We start from the raw sequence: 19,340 nt of genomic DNA, 5'->3' as shown, positions 1-19,340 counted from the left end.
TTTCTCTCACCCCCTGAAATCTCTTCCACCTGTGGTGCTCTGTCAGGCTAGGCCCATAGCAAGAGGAATTTAAATGAGAGAATAAGAACTGTCAGAAGATACTTCTAGCACGATCTCCCTCAGAGATGTTCAAGATTGGGCAGTTTGGACTGTGCCCATGTGAACGTTCAGGTGCCCAAGGAAGGGGAATGGCCAGACACCCTCCCATTTCTTTCTGCCAGGGCCAGCTGGGAGCACTCTGGACGTACATCTCCTATCCGGATGCTTTCATGAGCCTGAGGTGGGCAGAGAGTTCAGCACAACCGCACCAGGCACTTTGGCATGGTTCTTACTCTTCTTCTGGGCATGTGTACAGAGCAGAGATGCTGCTACAGCCTGTGTCCGCTCCTCTCCCTCACTAGCACATCTGCTTCTCTTTCTGATCATCTGTTCCTGGCCACCACTAAACCCAAGGATAGGGCAGAGAGTGGGAGCATCTTGTAGGGACAGGACTGGCACAGAGGGCAGGGCAGTGGTCTAGTGTGGGCAAAGGTCAGAACAGGACTCAGCCGCCTGGCTGGGGATCCAGACTAAAAACTTGTCTTCAGCAATTACCATGTTAGGTGTCTATCCATCCGTGTGTGTGTGTGTGTGTGTGTGTGTGTGTGCATCCCATGGGGCTGATCTTCATGCTGAATCTAAGTGTGAGTGAAAGATGGGGACCGGAACAACCATTCCGTAACTTTGTTGCCCATCAGAATTGCCTGGGAACCTTTCAGAGTCCTGATGCCCACACTGTCCCCCATGCTCACTAAATCAGAATCTCTGAGGGTGGGACTCAAACATTTGCATTTTTTAAAATCCCCAGGTGATTTCGATGCAGAGGCAGGTTTGAGAGCAGCGGACTGGATGGCTTTTGGTATGTCAGGGTGTTTACAAGAGGGAAACCGTGAGTGACACACAGTGAGGAGAGGAGCCTTTTTGCAGGACAGCTGCAGCTGGTTTGGGGGGATGGCCTGCAGAGGTAGGGAGTGACACCACCTATTTCCAAAGACTGTTACCCATCACGGCACATGTTGGAAATGATATAATCCAATCTCTTACAGTTTCAGAGACCCAGAGAGAGGCAGTGACTTGCCCGAGATCACACAGCAGTCAGCAATCCATCCAAGTAGAACTCAGATCTCCTGACACCAGGCTAGACTCTTGCCCTAGCATGAACTGCAAGGTGGTGTGTAAGTGTGTGCGTGTGTGTGTGTGTGTGTGTGTGCGTGTACACACATGTGTATGTGCATGGGTGTGGGGTATTCATGTGTATATGTGTATGCACACACGTGTGGTGTGTGCCTACAGAGAACTTCACATGAAGATGTCTAACATTCTGCCATCTTACTTTGTCCAAACGTCACACACCTTCTAGCGGTCATACCTCATGGCAGGGGTAGTTGCCAGATTTTTAGGTCTGGAACAATTGGCTTCTTGATATTTACAATCTGGTGTGTGGGGAGAAACATTGATTTCTATATTTTTTTAACCTCTGCCAACGAGCTTCGCAAAGGAGCAGGCTCCAGGGAAACCACATTTGCCATGAAACATTCTGGAATACTTGGCATTTTTGCATGTGTTGTAACAGGCAAACGGAAAGTCTGGTAAAACCTGAGCTTCAAGCCAAGATACGTTGTAAAGAAACAGGAATTGGTCCATTTGAAGTTTAATTAGGATGTTTCGCGGCTGGAATAAGCTGAAGCCCAGACACCCTTCACTCGCTCCCGTGCCAGCCTCAGTCCCAAGAAAACAACCCCAGAAGTGATGCCTGTTTATGGTCTGCGGTCAGGAACAGACAACTTTCAAGAGGGTGGAAAGAGCAGACCCTCACACAGGCAGAGGCTTATGCTGAGACACAGCCAAATGCAAATACAGAAGTGCCAACAAACCTCCACCTGTACACGCCACGGCCACCAAGCCAGCACAAGCCTGCCCCCTAGGAGCTCCTGGAGTAGCAACTGCCCAGTGAGGGGTAAGTAGATGCAGGATGATGAAGGAGCGGGGTGGACAGACACCTCCCCTAGCCTAAGGTCGCCCCAACCCTATCTCTGATCAGGGAGAAATTCAGGTTTGGCCATGTTAAATAGGAAATGGTACTTGGGAGAAGAAAGGAGAAAATTGAAAGTAAAAATCACAGATGTCTAAGCAGGTAGTGAGACACACAAGAATGACGGGCTAGTCTTGGGACTTGCCTGGAAGGAGAAGGGATGTGGAACAGAAAGGTAGTGTCATTAAACTTGGTGTGTGATGAGTATTCATGGCAGAGGCAGTGGGGTGTGTGTGTGTGTGTGTGTGTGTGTGTGTTGAAGTTGGATCAAATGAGATGTGGGTTAAGTTTTAGGAAGAGATACCAAGTGAAGAACCTGAATGTGGGGGGGCGCCTGGGTGGCTTAGTTGGTAAGCGTCTGACTTCAGCTCAGGTCATGATCTCACGGTTCGTGAGTTCGAGCCCCGCGTCGGGCTCTGGGCTGATAGCTCAGAGCCTGGAGCCTGCTTCTGACTCTGTGTCTCCCTCTCTCTCTGCTCCTCCCCCACTCACACTCTGTCTCTCTCTCAAAAATAAATAAACATTAAAAAAATTTTTTAAAGAACCCGAATGTGGAAAAGTTTCCCTCCAGGCTGCCTAACCAGTGCAATAGCCCTTGATCCCCAGACAGGGAAGTTCATGATCAGCACCTGCAGGGCCTTTCCCACCTCAGGCAGGTCAAGTTTCCCTAGCAGACATCCTTGGCTGAGCAACCCCATCCCCTGGGTTTCCTCCCGCTTCCCACACAGTCTGAGAAGACACCCTGATGCATTCAAGCACGCTCTGGAAGCACAGGAGAGTAATACTTAGTGGCCAGTTCACAAGAAGACCCACACTGGCAGGCAGGTTCAGAGCAGTCTCCTTCTGCAGGGTCTCATGACACCAGGGCCCTCGCCTCCCTCCCTGGGGACCACAACGAGGCATCTGTCTCATCTGCTGTGTTTGGGGGACGGCATGGGTGGAAATGGGTATTGTGTGGCAGGCTCCTTCCACAGGACTCCTTTTTCATGGGTGGCTCAATTTCCCCCTCACCGACAAGACAGAAGAGAACCCTAGCGGGGAGGACTCTGGGGAAAAGCTGGCTCTATTACCAGAAACACCACTGGCCGATTCCTGGCTGTCCCTCATGGCGTACAAGGGGTGGCGGCTCCCCGCCAGGCAACCTGTGAGGTGTGGCTGGCCTTCTTTGGAGCGGCTGTTCTTAACCAGAGGAGCCCCGGTGGGATTCAGGGGTCCCAACAGAACCAAACACCCTAGAGAATTCGACTCTTCTCTCTTGAAGAGTGTCCAGTGTGTCCAGCAGGGTGAAGGCAAGGCCCTGGAGTATGGTCCTTCTACAACTGCCAACTTGCCCCTCCCAGCAGTCACAGCAGGTGCAGGGGATATAAACCAACACAAAAGGAGGGAGCAAAGGTAGTAGGAATGGCCACTGGGCACATAGGGAACGCTTGGGCGGTTCTGATGACGAGAAGGGGGAAATCTGATGAAAACAAAGCCAGATAAACCAGAAACACCAGCTCCAAGTGATCTAACCGCCTCTTCCACCTAGGATGCCGCTGGGGAAACTAGCCCCTGTGGGAACCTCGCCAGAGCTGAGGGTAGAGGGGACACACCTTCTGGGTCAGTCCTTAGAGAGGCCTATTTCTGGAAAGATACGCATTAGCCAAGGAAGTCAACTGTCGCCTGGCTGAAGCCCCCTGGAGGACCTCGGGATGGAGAGAATGAGATCCCACTGGATAGATGTTACCCACAAAGGTCAAGGCCAGAAACAGAGCACTGCATGATGACAGACACTCGCTGGCATCCCTGCAGGTGGGAAGAAGAACGGGTGTTTAGAGCACCTGGCATTTTTGAGATTTTCTTGGGATGGCGTGGGAGTGGAAAGGGATAGGTGACTCTTATGCAGAGAAGAGAGTAGGTTGCCTTGAGCTGTGACTGGACCGTGGCCAGAAATGGGGACACTTTTTTGTTTTTTTAATCTCGAACCTACTTCCAAAAAAGGCTAGTATGCAGCTATCAAACCAAAAATGAAAGACACGGAGGCAAATGCTCTGGAGTCTGCGTGACCTTGAGTGGCAGTCTGGCAGGAGAGGAGCCAGGAGTCCAGGCCAGGGCAAAGGGCACACCGAGCAGCAAAGACCTTTAGGTTCGGGGTACAGGGAAGTCCTCAGCCAGCCATTTTCTCTCCCTCAGCTCTACACGGGGGCCACTCAGGAATGAGAGAGACAGGCAGAGAGAAAAAGCCAGAGGTAGGAAATGTGAGCTGCTGCGTGCGTGCGTGCGTGTGTGTGGTGGGAGGTGGGCAGGGGTCTGTCTCCTTTGCCTCCTTCCTCTTTACTACCCCCACACCATGTACACTCTCTTAGGGGCCAGACTGCATAAATAAGTCTTGGTTGACCTGTACTGGTTTGCAGTCTGTGGAATCTTTGTCGGCACTTGCGAAATTTAGCTAAACGAATAAATAAACAGCACAATTGCTGGTTGATGTGTAATTCTTACTGCGAATGCTTTGTATTAAAGTATCTGGCCTAAAAACTCTCCACAAATGGCCCTGTCAGATATCATACCTTCCTTCTTGAGTTGCAGGGGGCCGATCACTTTTGCCTAGCCTCCCAGGCTTGGGGGACCTCAGCACAGGGTGAAGGGGTGGGGTCGATGGCTGGTCAGGCCCTGCACCTAAACTAAACAAGTGCTCACCCTGAGGGCTCAGCCCTGGGTGCCTTCTGGGATTCCCAGCCTTGCCAACCTCAATTCCTGCACAAGCGTCCCCCTGACACTTGTTCCTTCCTACTTAAGCCAAGTGAGGTAGGGAGAATCTGGTGGGAAAGGGAGTTTCTGCATTAGCTACTGAGGAAACAGGGCATCCCCAGACCTCCTTCCCGGTCCTCAGGGAGCCTCAGGGAGTGCGCTGGTCCTGGGGTGACCATCCAACCAGACTTGCCTCTTCCGGGTGTGAGGCTCCCGCTAGCGTGCTGCGGCACACCACCGGCTTGTCCCTGTTCCCCGCGGCACCTCCCCGTCCCGCAGCGCCTCTCCTGAGCACCTACTGGGGTCACAGTGACTCCCTTGCCCGCCGGCAGCCACACACTGAGGAACCTGCCGGCCTGGGCGCTGGCTACCTGCCGCTGGCGCAGTGAAAAGCAAAGCCTCAAGGACAGGACGGGGAGTGAGGGGGGCACACAGCCCTGGGGAGCCCTGGGGGGCCGAGGCAGAACAAGAGAGAGGAGGGGACTGTTCCTGAGCAGTTGGGGGAAGAAAGCCTTCCCCGCTCTGGGCCTGGACAAGGGCCCGCGGGCGATCCTCAGCCTCCGCGAGCTGGCGAGACGCCCGTGGCGGTGTCCCCCGCCGCGGGAGCCCGCCTTCGCGCCCCCCAGCTTCTGGGGAGCTCGCCAGCCGGTCGCCGGCCGCCGCTCCACCCGGTCGGACGGGCCGCGCAGACCCCCGCCCCCCCCCCCCCCCCCCGCCGCCCCGGGGCGCGCGCCACCTCCTGTCCCCGCAGCCCGGACGAGGCGCGCGGGGCAGGGGCGCACGGGCCGCGCCGGGCGCCGAGTCTTTACCTCGGTTGGAGTGGCTCAGGGTGGACGACTGGGAAGACTTGGACTTCTGCCGCTTGACGGTCATCATCACCTGCTCCTGCACGCGCTGCCTGCCCGACGTGCCGGTCTTCATCTTTTGGTCCGACGGCAAAGCCAGCGTCGAGTTGTCCTGGTCGGGGAAGCATTCGTAGGCCAAGGCGGTCTTGAGCGGCGAGTGGTTCATGGCGGCGGGAGGCGCGGGCCGGGCGTGCGAGAGCCGAGAGGGGCGGCGAGGGGCGGCGAGGGGCGGCGAGGGGCGGCGAGGGGCGGGCGGGCGGGCGGCTGCGGCTCTGCTGGCGCTCAGCGGCTCCCGAGGGCCATAGAGTGAGAGGTCCGCGTGAGGCTCCCGGCGGCGGCTCCTGGCGCCTCCACCCCGGCTCGTCCCTCTGCTGGCACTGGCGGGGCCCGCCCTCGGTCAGACTGGATATACCACCCCTGCCCTGCACCACCCACTCCACTGGCTGCGCGCCCCCGCCAGGTGCCGAGCTGCAGGGCGCTGCCGCTGCGGGAGCGAGCGCTCTTGGGGAGGGGTGGGGGGCAGGGCCGCGAGCCTGGAGTGTGGGGCCTCGGCGTCTTCTTGCTCTCTGCTCCTTGCTCTCGCTTCCCTTCCCCGTGACGTGCGGGAGGTGAGGCCCCAGGGAGACGCCCCTCCGTCCTGTTCCTGCTCGCTCATGGAGAAACTATGTGCTCAGCTCAGGAACCCAGGGAGACTTCTCTCGAGGAAAAAGGAGTCTTTCTTGATAAGTTCATCGTCCCCCTCCCCCATCCCGAGAGAGCCTGAAATCCACCTCTTGTCCTGAGGTCATGGCAGAGACCAGCCCCTAGGGTGGTGGTCAGCTCCCAGGCTGAGGGCTGAAGCACAGCCCCTGTCTAAAGGGAGTGCTCAATCCTGTGGGAACAACCCACTCTACTCGAAAGGAAGCCAGTCGACCTGAAGGGACTGGGGTGGGGGCATGAAGCCTCAAGGGCCAGACAGACTTGAGATACAAAACTACAGAATAGTACACCTGTCATGAGCGGCACGCCAGAGGAACACACCGTGTGAACAGTGGATTCTCTCTGAAACGGAGACTTGGCCGGTAAAATGGTGCTGGCACATATTAGGGGCTCAATAAAAATATTTTTGAATGGATGCATGAATGAAAGCTAGCCAGTTTAAGGTAAATTAAGTCTACTTGTATCCTACCCAGAGCCTTCCTGGAAACCTGGAAAGCTGTCTGTCTCATAAAACTACCCTACTGTGGACTTACTATTCTGGGACTTCTGTGACATTCTCCTATACACCCAACCCCCCGGGACACACGCAGAGTGATGTTTCCTTTGTGTAGCCTGGTCCCAGGCACGAAGGTAGCTCATACCAGGGGAATTTGGTGTGTAACAGAAGCCGAGTGTTTTAAAAACTACGTTGACAGAAATCTTTCTAAAAGGCATCACACCCTGCCTGTTCTCTGTAAGTAAAAGATGAGCATATAATTTATGCATTTCTTGATGACTCAGGATTCTCATTGTGGGCACCGATTCTGAACTCTCTAGGTGTGAAGTCCCATCAGCTGCTTAGTTTTGGGGTGTCCTTCAGCTGTGTTATGCTATCGCAGCTGTCCCTTTAGCCGTCCTCTGTATTTGCCACCCACAGCTCACATACTTCATTTTTAGTTTTCCCTTCTAATTTGCCACGGAAGGGGCCATCAGAGTCTAGGCTTGTTGGGAATTATATGAGAAAGGATGGTAAAGCTTGAGTGACAATCTCAGGGACCACATGAGGGTCATCCCCATAATGCATTCCTGGTAGTTATGTACAGAGCAGAATATTGTGAAGCAGATCACAATTTCCAGTAGAAATAGTTTTATAATTGAAGGTTGTATTCCTAAGCACTTAGCATCAAAAAAACCAGAGGTGTGACCAACAATATGTCATAGATACACGAAAGTTCAACACTCATAGACCTCTATCATCTCTTAAAATTTTTAGATTCTGCTTTGAGCCACAGACTGTCAGGGTTGGATTGATCCTTGGACATCATCCAGCCCAGGCTCCAAATTTTTCTGATGAGGAGAAGCGGTAGCTTGCCCTCAGTCACCCAGTTAATATATGGCAAAGCTTTTGTTCCTATCAGGCCTGGTGACTCTTGGGCCACTGCTCTTCCCTCCACACTATCCAACCTCCTTTATAAAAGTCCTATAAAATGGGCATTAAAGTACAGTGCTCACTGATTATATAAGGGCCCCCAATGCATCATAAAGTGCACATGACAGCACATAAAAATACAACTCCATTGTATCATGCATTTGGCCTATCTGAAACCTAACATGCTAGATATAATAAGTGTTAATTATGTCTTTAAATAATGATAATTTTGCTCCCTCTAAGTTGTGGAAGGGCCCTGAGGAGGTGATTGGTGCACCCTATATTGCTATGAAAGGCCATACTTATCCCTCTGGAAGCTGAAACTGATCATCTTTAAAATTGTTTCCAGATATGAAGTTCAGCTTTTCTAGATACTTCTCTATTATTTTGATACTGACATTATTTTGATATATTGAGAGCAATACCCAACACTTGCTGTGCTCCTACAAGCACCAGGCCTATAAACCAGGCACGGTTCTGGGCTCTTTACGTGGATCATTGCGTTTGAATCCTTACAGTGATCCTAAAAGTATCAGGATCGGTGCCATCATCTTTCCTTTTCAGATGACGAAACTGAGACTCAGTGAGGTCACCAAGCTGGCAAGTGGCAAAGACAAGGCCACACACAGGCACCCTGAATCCAGAGTCTGGGTGCCCCACGGCAGTGCCCCCTGATTTCCCTGTGACAAGCATCTGGCTCAAAAGCCTTCCATGGATCAATCTTTTATCAGCATCTGTTACCATCATGTGGCATGAAAGTCAGGCCAGTTGTGTCACTAACTAGCTTCGTGATGCCAGACAAGTCCCTTCCTCTGTCCTGGAACCAAATCTGTAAAGAGTGGAGTTAGATTTGATAGCTCACCAAATCTGCCCTCACCCTAACACTATGGAATTCTGATGTCAATCATGGGGATATGTAGGGCAGGAGAACCTTGAACCAGCTCTCCTGGACAATATTTTCTTTGTCTCTCCTACCCCACACGAGCGCGAAGGGAAGCCTGGCAGTGGACAGAGGGAGTGCTAGGATCTGCAGGACCAATAACAGGTCCACTTGGTATATATTATTTGATATAATCTTTCCAATAGCCCTTGAGGAAGTATTATTTTGCAGAAGCGGAAACACAACAATGGTGAAGCCTTGATTTGAAACAAGGTCTGACTTCTCCCTGGGAGAAGGAAAGAAAGGGGATCAGTCACACATTCTGACCCAAAGTGAGCGAGGTATATTCAGGCTAGAAAGGTAGGTTTGGGTTCAAGTGTATGGTTTGGAGTGAGCGGGCCAGGGTTTTTCCCATCACCTCTCTCTTCCCATCCCTCCTGGGATCCTGCCTCAGAAACAGGCCAGAGAAGAGGGTAGCCCTCCTAAGGGGAAGGATAAATGTCAATGAGACTCTGTCATGTGAGCTGAGCTCTGAAATGCTTTCAGGTGACTTTTAGAATGTATTTGTAGATGGTTAAAAAAATGCTAACAAATATGGGTTAATTTGAGTTTAGAGGGTGTGGGATGGTTTGGGAAAAGCATCTCGAAAGAAGTTAATTTTGATTTGATTCTGGAACAAAGTGAGTCAACCGTCATCCTAATAGGAGTTAGCATAAATGAGTGTGGACGGGGTTCTGCTTCTCTCTGCTGCCTTTCCCACAGCGCTGCCTGTGACCCACACGTCACCTGCAGTGTGCTCTTAGAAGCGAAACGTCCTGTGACCTCAAGTTTCATTCATTAACATGTAGAATATGGACTTATTTAGTCGGCAAGTATTTATTGAGCCTCTACTATGGGACAGGCCTTATCCTAGGCATTGGGGATACAATGGTAAAGAAGACAAAGTCCTGCCTTTATAGAACTTACAGTCTAGAGATGGGAGGAGCGGGGGCTGGGCCAGGTGGGAGGACTGGCCCAGGTGAAGAAGACTGAGAGGAGGCCTCTGGGGCTCTTGCTGCTTCTAAGAGTGATTGGGCTGAAGCTTCTTCTTGCCTAGTTTCCAGCTCCTTGGGTGACGGGAGCACTTTCCCCTCTACCCCAAACTGATGCAGATACCCCTAGAGAGTTGGATAACTTTCTTTTGTGGACCCCTAAGCTTGCCAGCACAGCCTCACCTTACTTAGCTCTATTTTTCTGTTCCAGGCAACTTCAGACTTCGTGGACAGCAACAGTGGCCAAGGGGCCAACTCCCTACTTTCCAGCCTTTTCTAGCGAGTTCTTTTGGTCAGCTAGCAGGCTCTTCAGTGGCCACCTAACTCAGGCACCTTGTAACCTTCCCTGGCGAGCCACACTGCCACCTCCCCAATGTTTAAATAGCCTCTCTTATCATTTACTTGGTTTCTCTACTAGCCCTCAGCATGCAGATGTCTGCCTCTGGGCCTTTGCACACACGCTATTTCCTCTGTGTGGAGCAGTGCCAGACAGTCACGTACGTATGCACTGAATGTCTAGATGGGCTCTGTGCCACGCCAGTCCCTGGGAACATGACCCAGAAAAAAGTCCAGGCCCTGCTCTCTCTGGGCCTACATTCTAAGAGGGTAGACAAAAAGTAAACTAATACATATGCCGACAAAATGATTACAGACTATATTAAGTGCTGTGAAGGAGAGGCTGGGACAGAGTGCAGGTTGAGCTCTGAAGCATGAGAGGAGCTGCCCATCTCAAGAGTGGGGGGAAGAGATGAGCTGCCTTTCTCACTTCCTGAGAAAAGTTTACATCAGGAAGTCAGAGTTTGCTCACCCCTTTGACCTGACTTGGTCATCTTGGGAGAAACGAAGCCAGGAAGCCATCTTCCCAAGGATAGGAATGGATGAAACTGGGTAGTGAACTCTTTCAGAATCCTGGATCCTTGCTGCCCTCGGGGTACGGGGGCAGGAATGGACCAGATTCTCCACCTGACTCCCGGCATGACCTTATGACACCCTAGTTGTGGGTGCCTGCAGCAGGTCTGTTGTATAGCACCGTTGTGCCCGGAGGGTACAGAGGGTGCACAGAGAGGCTCCCAGCTATGGACAGGGAAACAGGCAAACTGGAGGGGATGGGAACGGCAGAGGCCACTCCCCACCTCGATTGGAAGATTGGAGCTCGTGACCCTGGATCTTCCCATTCATGAAGGCCTGGACAGGAGGGATGGCCTGTGCCCAGTGCTGCTCTGCCCCGGAGGAAGATGAGGAGGAAGCATTGGCTGCGGGAGAAGAGAGAGAACAGGGGCCTGGTGCGGAGGCCGGGAGAGCAAGGCCTGGATGGCCAGCTAAGGGGCGAGGCCAGGGTGTGCACCCAGGGCCCCCAGCAGCCAGAACTCACGCTCTCATAGCTGCCATTCTGGTCTCTCTGGGCGGGGTGGGTGGAGCCGAGGCCAGAGAAGGAGGGAAGGTGATGAATAATAACACAGCAGTGTCCCAACTGCCTGCTGTCAGCACTGTGGCTCTGCAGCCCACCCCTCTGCCAGCCCAGAATTCCACTTTTGTGCTCCCGGGGCTAGCGTCCCCTGGACTGTCTTTCCATGCGCACTACCTGCCACCCCCACCCCACCCCGGCCAGCAGTGCTGTTCTGCGAACCCTCGGCCGGACTAGGGCTCTGGGCTTGAGCCCCACCCTCAGGACCCTGGGAGGCCCTCAGCTTTCCAGACTCCAGAGCCTTCCCTGGGAGGCACCCTGGGAAAACCAGAATGGGGCTTGGGAGTGAAGAGACCAAATTTTGCACCCCAGCGTTGCTACGGCTAGCTGTGTGACAGTGAACAAGCCGCTTAACCTCTCCCTGTACCTCAGTTTCCTCATTTGTAACATTAGGTTAGTCATACCTACCTCACAGAGTTCTTAGGGCCACAAACATATATGAAATATCTAACACAGTGCTTGGTACACTGTAGGTGCTTAATAATAAACAGAATTTCCTTTCTCCCTCCAGTAGCACCTGTGGCCTTTTATCTGACTTCCCTGTCTTCTGCTTTCCGTTTGATACTGTTATCCAATTCCCACCGTGTGCCTTTCCTCCTTAACCTCAGAGCCTCACACATTCCTCCCTCCCCTGGGAGCTAGGCCGTGCCTCTTTCCAGGTTCTGCTCTGCCTCTCTCCCATCGACCCCAGCCCTCCTCCCTCCCGGCCCAGCACTGCTGTCTACAACGTGGCTCTGTCATGATCGCCCTTGGAAACGTGAGAACTTCAGAGGTGGAGGAGACCTCAGAGACTATCTGGTCTAGCCCCTTGATTTGTCAGAGGAGTCAATCGAATGCAGAGAGGCATGGTGACACGGCCCTGTGAAGGCCGGGGTGTCTGTGTCCTCCCTCCTCCACCATGGGGGCACGGTCCCCTCCTCCCTTTGGGGGAGAGTGGGTGGTAGGCCTGAAGTTTGAAGGGAAACCAAGGCAGAAGAGGAGCCTCGGAGGCTGCGGTTCCTGGAGGTCCTGCTCCTGCAGCCCTGTGCTAGAAGAATCGCTAGCATTTGGGAGGTGAGGCAGCAGCCCAGGGAAAGGCTGTGGGAGCCGCGAAGCTGGCAACAGCGTGGGGTGTGTGCCCAAAGAGCTGGAGAGCCCTGCTCTCCCCCTCTCTGCCTCACAGTCACCTGCCCAGCCCCAGCCCCGCACAGCCTCGATGGTAATTTGATGAGTCACCCGCCCGCGCCTGCAGACACGGCAGCCACACCTAGGGCAGCTGGCACCCTGACAGTGTTTCTGCTCTGAGCTGCTGGGCCAGCAGCCTGCCAGGCCGTGGACGGGCACTGACGGGAGCCATGATGCGCCAGGGCCTTGGGCCAGGCTCAGAACCTGCCGAGTGGCGGAACCCTCCTGCCTGCATTGCCCCATTGCTGTGGCTATGGCCTCCTGCAGACAGCCCAGCCCAGTCCAGTGCCTTCTTACTAGGAACACCGATAACAAGATGTAGGCCAGGCGTCTCCCAGATCCGTGCTCAGCAGGGCCCTGGGCTCCGGGCTGCTCCCAGGTCTGTAGTCTGCCACCATCCGGACCTGAGTTAGGAGCCACGACGGGGCACTAATGCCGCTCCCTCTGGCTGGACAGGCTGCTGCTTCACCTCTGCCCATCCGGTCCCGTGGGAGTCCCGCCCCCCCCCCCCCCCCCCACCAGCCCATCTCAGATGCTCCAGCCTTTCTTCGCTGGCTCCCCAGTTGCTCTGAGCCAGAAGTCCTCCTGTCTCTCCCCCAACTATATATAATTTGTACCTGTCTTGTGTGACTTTAGCAGGGCATGCTTGCCCCCTGGAACTCTGTAAGCTCTGCACCACCCGCTGGCCTACTGCAGGGCCCTGAACATCGCAGTGGCTCAGGAAACGTTTGTCCTGTTGACCTACGTTCCTTCTGTGTGCTCTGTTATGACATCCCTGTGACCAGATGCCCCTCTGGGCACCTTTCTGCTCCCACCTACCCCTGCCCTCTTTCCCGGTCCTATCATCATACCAGAGGCCATGACTTTAAGCCCTGTCGGAGTTGGGGCTGGATGCGGGCCCATTCTGGCCAAGAGCTCTTGAGGAGTTGTGGGGTCACCTGACATCTTGACCCTCCAACCATCTCCGGTCTTCACTGTCCACTGGCTGCCACAGTTCTGTCGAGGGAGTGGGGTGAAGGGGAAGAGTGGCCAGGCCAGGGGGTTTTGTACCACTCACTCCTTTCCAAAGGGGACTGTAGACATGCTTTGCATCTATCCATCCTGGACCTTGACCATCTGCCCTGGGAGCCCCTACTGCCACAAGAAACACCCTGAGTGGCCTCTATGACAGAGGATTCTGTCTTCCACCCCATTGTCTTGGAAATTGGTCTGCTGAGCAGGAATACTGGGATTGGATTGGCAAGAGGGGTCAGCACAGGACTCCCCTGGTGACTTCCTAACCCCCACATAAGCTCCAGTGCTCAGGCTGGGGATGAGGACAGGGTTGGGGAAGGTGGGCAATGTGACAGCAGAGACAGAATTTGGGGGCCTTTTGGAAAACAGGCAATACTGGACAGCACAGAACTGTGGAAGGCAAATTTGCAGTGCAGGGCAAACAGTTTTTGCTCCTAGTGCAGCAAAGAGAAATCATGTGATAACTCAAAGGGAGTGAATACTTTTGATTACTCGCTGGCTTGGCTGGTTTTTGCATCTGCTTTTGTCTGTTTGCAAGTAGAGTCATGATAATGCTTCACATCTATCTGGTTCTCTACGGTCTACAAAGCGGTTTTCTGTCCCTGCCCATCAGCCCCTTGAGAGAAGCGTTCACGCCTCTTATTGCCCCCACTGTAAGGATGAGAAGACTGAGGCTCATAGAGGCTGTGAGACTTGCTCATGCTGCTGGGTAGTGGCAGAGCTTCGTCTTGGAGGTTCTTCCCATGACCCCAAGCCAGTGCCTTTCCTCCACACGGCACCCCACATACCACAAGACTTCTGGGGTGGAGGAAGCCACTGAAGTACAGTCTTTGGGGGACACGGTAGTAGATTGAATGGTGGCTTCCCTCCCCCCAAAAATCTATGCCTGTGTTCTAACTCCCAGAACCCGTGAATGTGACCTTATTTGGAAAAAGGGTCCCTGCAGATGTAACTAGGTAAAGAATCTTGAGATGAGATCATCCTAGATTTAGGAGAGGCCCTAAATCCAATAAGTGTCCTTCCAAGAGAAAGGCAGGGGAGATTTGAGGCCCAGAGGAGAAAGCTGTGTGAAGGCAGAGACTGGAGTGATGTTGTCATAAGCCAAGGAACGCCAGAAGCTGGAATAAGTGTGGAATGGATTCTCAGAGCCTCCAGAAGGAACCACCTTGGCTCTGGATTTCTGGTTTCCAGAACTGTGAGACAATAAATTTCTGTTGTTTGTGGCCATTCGTGTGGCTGCCCTAGGAAACAGATATGTATTCGGAACTCCGTCGGTCACCTGACATGAGCTGTCAACCTCTCTCAGCAAACTCCCTCAGCACGTGGCTTCGCCAGTATGTCAGACCCAGGACTGGCCCTGAGTTGGGGGTGCATGACGCAGTCCCTCAGCCATGGTGCCACGCAAGGACCTGTTGGCTCCCAGTCAGGGCCGACAGCCCGCCTCTCACCCCCTCTGGCCCTCCCTCTTTGCCACCAACTTTTTGTTTGGTTTCACTCCATGCCAAGGACAGACTGATGCACCAACGGGTCTGGGAAAAGGGAAGCGGCCACGGACGACGTCACCGGGAGGAATTTATGAAGCCAGTTACGCCTCTGCCAGGAAGTCAGAAGGGCCCAGCCTCTAATAACATCCAACTGCTCAGCCCTGGCGGCCCATCATTTTCATACTTCCCACTTAATGGGGTGTCTTTAGGCAGTCAACGCCACACAGACACAATTAAACACAAGAAGACATAATGGGACCTTGTCTTTCCACGGGGCTTTCATTGTGAGAGCTCAGGCAGTTTTACGAGCCTTGGGAGGCCCCTTGATACTCCCTTTTTAGACGGGTAAACTGAGGTCCTGTTGAGGAAGAGAGTCAGCATGGGGCTACTGGGCAAGAACTTGTTTCTGAAGGTCCATCGGCTCCTTCATTGGTCACATCTACCGGGCTTTAACAAGAAGCTTAGTTTTTGTTGTTGTTTGCAGAAAAGTCCTCAGGGATCACTGTACCTTCTTGGAGATGGTCAGAGTGGGGTGCAGCCGGCCTGCCCAGTGTAGTGAGCAGGGCAAACTGGGTGGGGTGTGACAGGATGGACGGTGAGGTAGACAGAGCCCTATGAGTCCTCCGTACCTCACTCTACCCAGGGCAAAGCAGAGTTCTGGGCCTGGCTTGGCCACCAACTTGCTGTGTGACTTTGGGCAAGTCCTTGGCCCTCTCTGGGTTTTAGTTTCCCGGCTAGTCAAATGAGGGGGTTGGAGTAGATGCTCACAGTCAGTACTTCTCAAGTCGTAATGTGCACAGAATCGCCTAGGAATCTTGTTAAAATACCGATTCTGATTCAGCAAGTCTGGGGTGGGGCCGAAGGGTCTGCATTTCCAGCAAGCAACGAGGTGACGCTGATGCTGTGGGTCCTCAGACCACACTCGGAGTAACAAATCACCTAACGTGATCTGTCAAATGCCATCATCTCGTTGTCACCCGCTTCCCTGCGGTGCTGTTTGAAGAACAAGGCTCCCTGTTTTGTGTAAGAGCACTTAGTAAGCTCTAAAGTCATGTACAAATAAATGTTTTTAAAAAGATCTCCAAAACTATGATTAAGACTTGATACGAGGAGGGGCGCCTGGGTGGCTCAGTCGGCTGGGCCTCTGACTTGGGCTCAGGTCATGATCTCATGGCTCGTGAGTTTGGGGCCCGTATTGGGCTCGCGAAAGAACGAAAGACCAGCACTTGTCACAGCTAAGGGCCTCTTAGGCAAACACTCCATTTCTCTGAGCCTGTGAAATGGGAGTGAAGGCGCTTGCCTCCCAGGTTCGTTATAAAGATGAAAGGAAATAAGATTGTCGAGAGAAGCAACAGCCTGCAGAAAGCCACTGGGTTGTCACTCCTCCTCACGACCCTTCTCCCACTTACAGGATGGGGACGGGAGAGGGGAGGGGGTGTTCTGGGGCTTCCTCACTCACCAGTTCTTTCCCCTCCTATCCTGGAGTCCAACCTGCCAGGTCCTGATAAAACATCCATTTTGTGTCCTACCCGCCCTCCTCTGCTTTCCTCCTGCCCTGGAGGGTTGGGTCACTACCTCTTCAGGCCCCCTGATGGTGCACGTGTCTCCACTTGGAGCTGCTGGGGAATCTGAGTGAGGCCTGGAGTTTGGGGGTTTGGGCGGGAGGGAGGCCAGTTGGCTCAGATCAGGGGGATCTGAGCTTCATTTCCCTTGGGAAACTGCCTGCTGCCTGAAGGTGCTTGGGTTTGGCGGGAGAAGAGGTCAGTCTCCATGGCGATGAGGTTTGTGGGTGTAAGCAGGCAGCGGGAGGCACAGCTGGATGCTGGGAGCGGCTCAGAGCGCCCCCCCCCGCCTCCCCCCCATCCCCGCCACCTGCCCGCCAGGCCTAGATAGTGGGACTTCCCCCAGCAGTGACTTTTCCCCTCCTCACCCACCTCAGCATCCCACCCTCTCCCCTAGCACGAGCACCTTGTAGCGTGGGCACTGTGACAAGCCAGAAGCAGCAGCACGCGGCCCTCAGAGAGAGCCTCAGAGACTCTCTCCCGACCCAGGCAGTGAAGTTGGGTTACGTCTAAACAGAACAATTACCCTAATTGCTGTTTGTGCTGATTATACCGTCATCATCGGTCTGACAATAGGAGAGGCATTACTCACCCCAACTGGCCACAGAACAGCAGCCTGCTGCAGGCCAGAGCCCAGGCCCCTGGAGATCCCCAACGGACCCCTGATGCCCAGCCTGGTTCTGTATGAAGCCAGACACACTGTGCACGAGGCTCCGGGCCTGTGGGGGTCTCCAGCGCTGAGTAGGATATTTCTTAGTTTCTAGGTATGAAGGTGCAGGTTTGCAAACGTGTAATGTTTACATAATATATTTAAATGTGCGAGAAAGGAAAAAAGTAAATTACCTTATTGTTTTATACCTGATCCTATGGAACTCACAGACCTCCTTTCTGATTCTGATAATGGTGGGAAATCAATAGCAGAAAACAAACAGAACTACCCTTTTAAAGTAACAGGGGTGCTCATTTACAGCAAACTCTTTTGCATTCATTCAGAGTCATTTGGGTGAGTGATCCGTTCAAAATCCAAACTCCTCGTTGGGGCTGTTCCTGCCCATTTCAAGGGCACCCCCAAAGGCACCTTTGTGATATTGGAGACTGAGGGTCTGCACAATGCCCTCTGCCTATGGTTTGTAGATCCTTCTGCCCTGTCTGAGGGCAAGCCCTGGGGTTTCTCCCAAGGAGCGTGGCCTTCTCCCTTGCTGGCCAGTTCTCATCGTACATGGCTCCCACTGCCCCGGAAGATGCCCTGAGTCCTGGTCATGACAAAAACTCCATCGGAGCCTGGTGCATCACCCTGCTGCCTTCTGGTTGCTTGGCCTGCCCCAACGGTGACTCCTTGGTGACCCAGTCAGCACTCTCACCCCCCTTTTGCAGGACCTTCTAGATGCCCCGCATGCCTCATACAGGTGGTAGGGAGCTAGGGGCTAAGGGCACAGGACAATCTCTCTAGACACTTCCCTGGATCATGCAAAACTTGTTGCCCTATCCCTTTTCCGATGTGGACCTATGGGGACAGTGGCTTTCCTGATGGGCTTGCAAATTTCTAGGCCTATATACTAAGAAGCTGAGAGCAAGACTCCTGCACGGGGATCCCCACCAAACCTCTCTGGGTTCACAGCCCTATCTCGCACTTCTTCCCTCCCCTGTAGGGAGCCATTGTGTGGAGGACAGGACTCCCAAGTCACCCTGCCCTTTCTGCTCCTTTTCCCAGGCCCCAGAAGGGTTTTCTCCTGTTTCCTCCTGTTGGGTGGAAGCTTTTTTACATCATGCCCTTTTCTATATTCTTCCCTGGGCAATAAGCCTTCTGGATTTGCTTAATCACAGAAGAGCCACAGGGAAAGGAAGAAAAAAAAAAATCTGGATTACATCAGGAGATATGTGAAACCCAGCAACCACATTACCCACGAAACTCACAGCCACCTGGGATAGAGGAACCAGCTGAGACTAGGAGCCAGGAGGACTGGTTTGGGACCCAGCACTGCTTTTTCCTTACTCTGAGTCTTCTAGGCAGAAAGATCACGTGCAAAGACAGGGATGTGGGAAGAGTTTGGGGAGGTTGGGGGCTGGGGCAGATCCGGGAGAGGTCTCACGTGCCACGCAAAGGTGCCCAGGAGCCATGGAAGAGGACTGGGACCATGGGAGTTCTGGGCCTTTTTTTTGAGACCAGTTCCCTTCTCCGGTTCACATGGATGGAGCAGGAGCAGGGGGCTCCCAGGCCCCCTGTTTACAAGGTGTGATGCGGGCTCTGTCCCGGGCTGTGACTGACAGGTGCAGCGTCACCTCCACCACTCCAAACATAGTAACGCTGACCGTGGAGCTGAGATTACATGACCCATCTGCAATAGTGGTGGGGACCCATGTGTCCACCATGTTGACCAGCAGGCAGAGAAGCCCAGTGCATAGAGAGACACGCAGAAGAGAAGACGGAAGACGTGAGAGTCTCGGTGCACTCCTAGCCCCTGATCCTGGGCCCCCAGTTGGCTTTGCAACGTCCCCTTGTTGGGATCCATGACTACTAGCAATGGACTGCTTTGAGCAGGGGAGGGGCCTGATCCATGGAGAATAAAAACAATGACGACAGGGCCCCCATTTGCCAGGTGATGCCACACTCTCTGGCTCACAGCCAATGTCCACCCTTCTCCCAGATGCTTCCTACAGACACTTCCCTGGGGGTAAACCTCTGTGAATAACGAATCATGCTGGGACCCAGACTTGGGGGATCAGGATATAAGACGGTATCTAACGATGATGGGAAGAAGAACCAGATGACCTGTTAGGCCCCTCTCGTCCAGAACCTTCCATTTTAAGGGAATAGCTCTGCCGGTGGCGTCATGTCACAGCAAATGAGGGTTAGCTCTCCCCAACCTTGTCTTGAAGCTTCTGCTCATGAGGCTGCTGGACCAGGTCTCTCTCAGGGAAGACAGGCTTCTAAAGGAGACAGCAGGCTGCCGAGGAGACGGTCCTGCACCGGCAGAAAGAGGGAAATGGTG

The 19,340-nt window shown here is 53.5% G+C and overlaps 1 protein-coding gene across 1 annotated transcript in view; it reads right to left on the bottom strand.

The window, feature by feature from the left end:
- PKP1 (plakophilin 1) overlaps window positions 1–6,113 on the bottom strand; it is a 48,797-nt gene extending 42,684 nt beyond the window's left edge. Inside the window, exon 1 of the mRNA XM_040462342.1 lies at window positions 5,608–6,113. Coding sequence (XP_040318276.1) covers window positions 5,608–5,809 — 202 coding nt within the window. The 5' untranslated portion in view covers window positions 5,810–6,113. The remainder of the gene's footprint in view (window positions 1–5,607) is intronic.
- Between the last annotated feature and the right edge of the window lie 13,227 nt (window positions 6,114–19,340).

This window comes from Herpailurus yagouaroundi, unplaced genomic scaffold (genome assembly GCF_014898765.1).
Source record: "Herpailurus yagouaroundi ecotype Mexico unplaced genomic scaffold, PumYag 308, whole genome shotgun sequence".
NCBI lineage: Eukaryota > Metazoa > Chordata > Mammalia > Carnivora > Felidae > Herpailurus > Herpailurus yagouaroundi.
The sequence above is the reverse complement of the archived record's forward strand: the minus strand, read 5'-3'. Positions and strand labels throughout refer to the sequence as shown.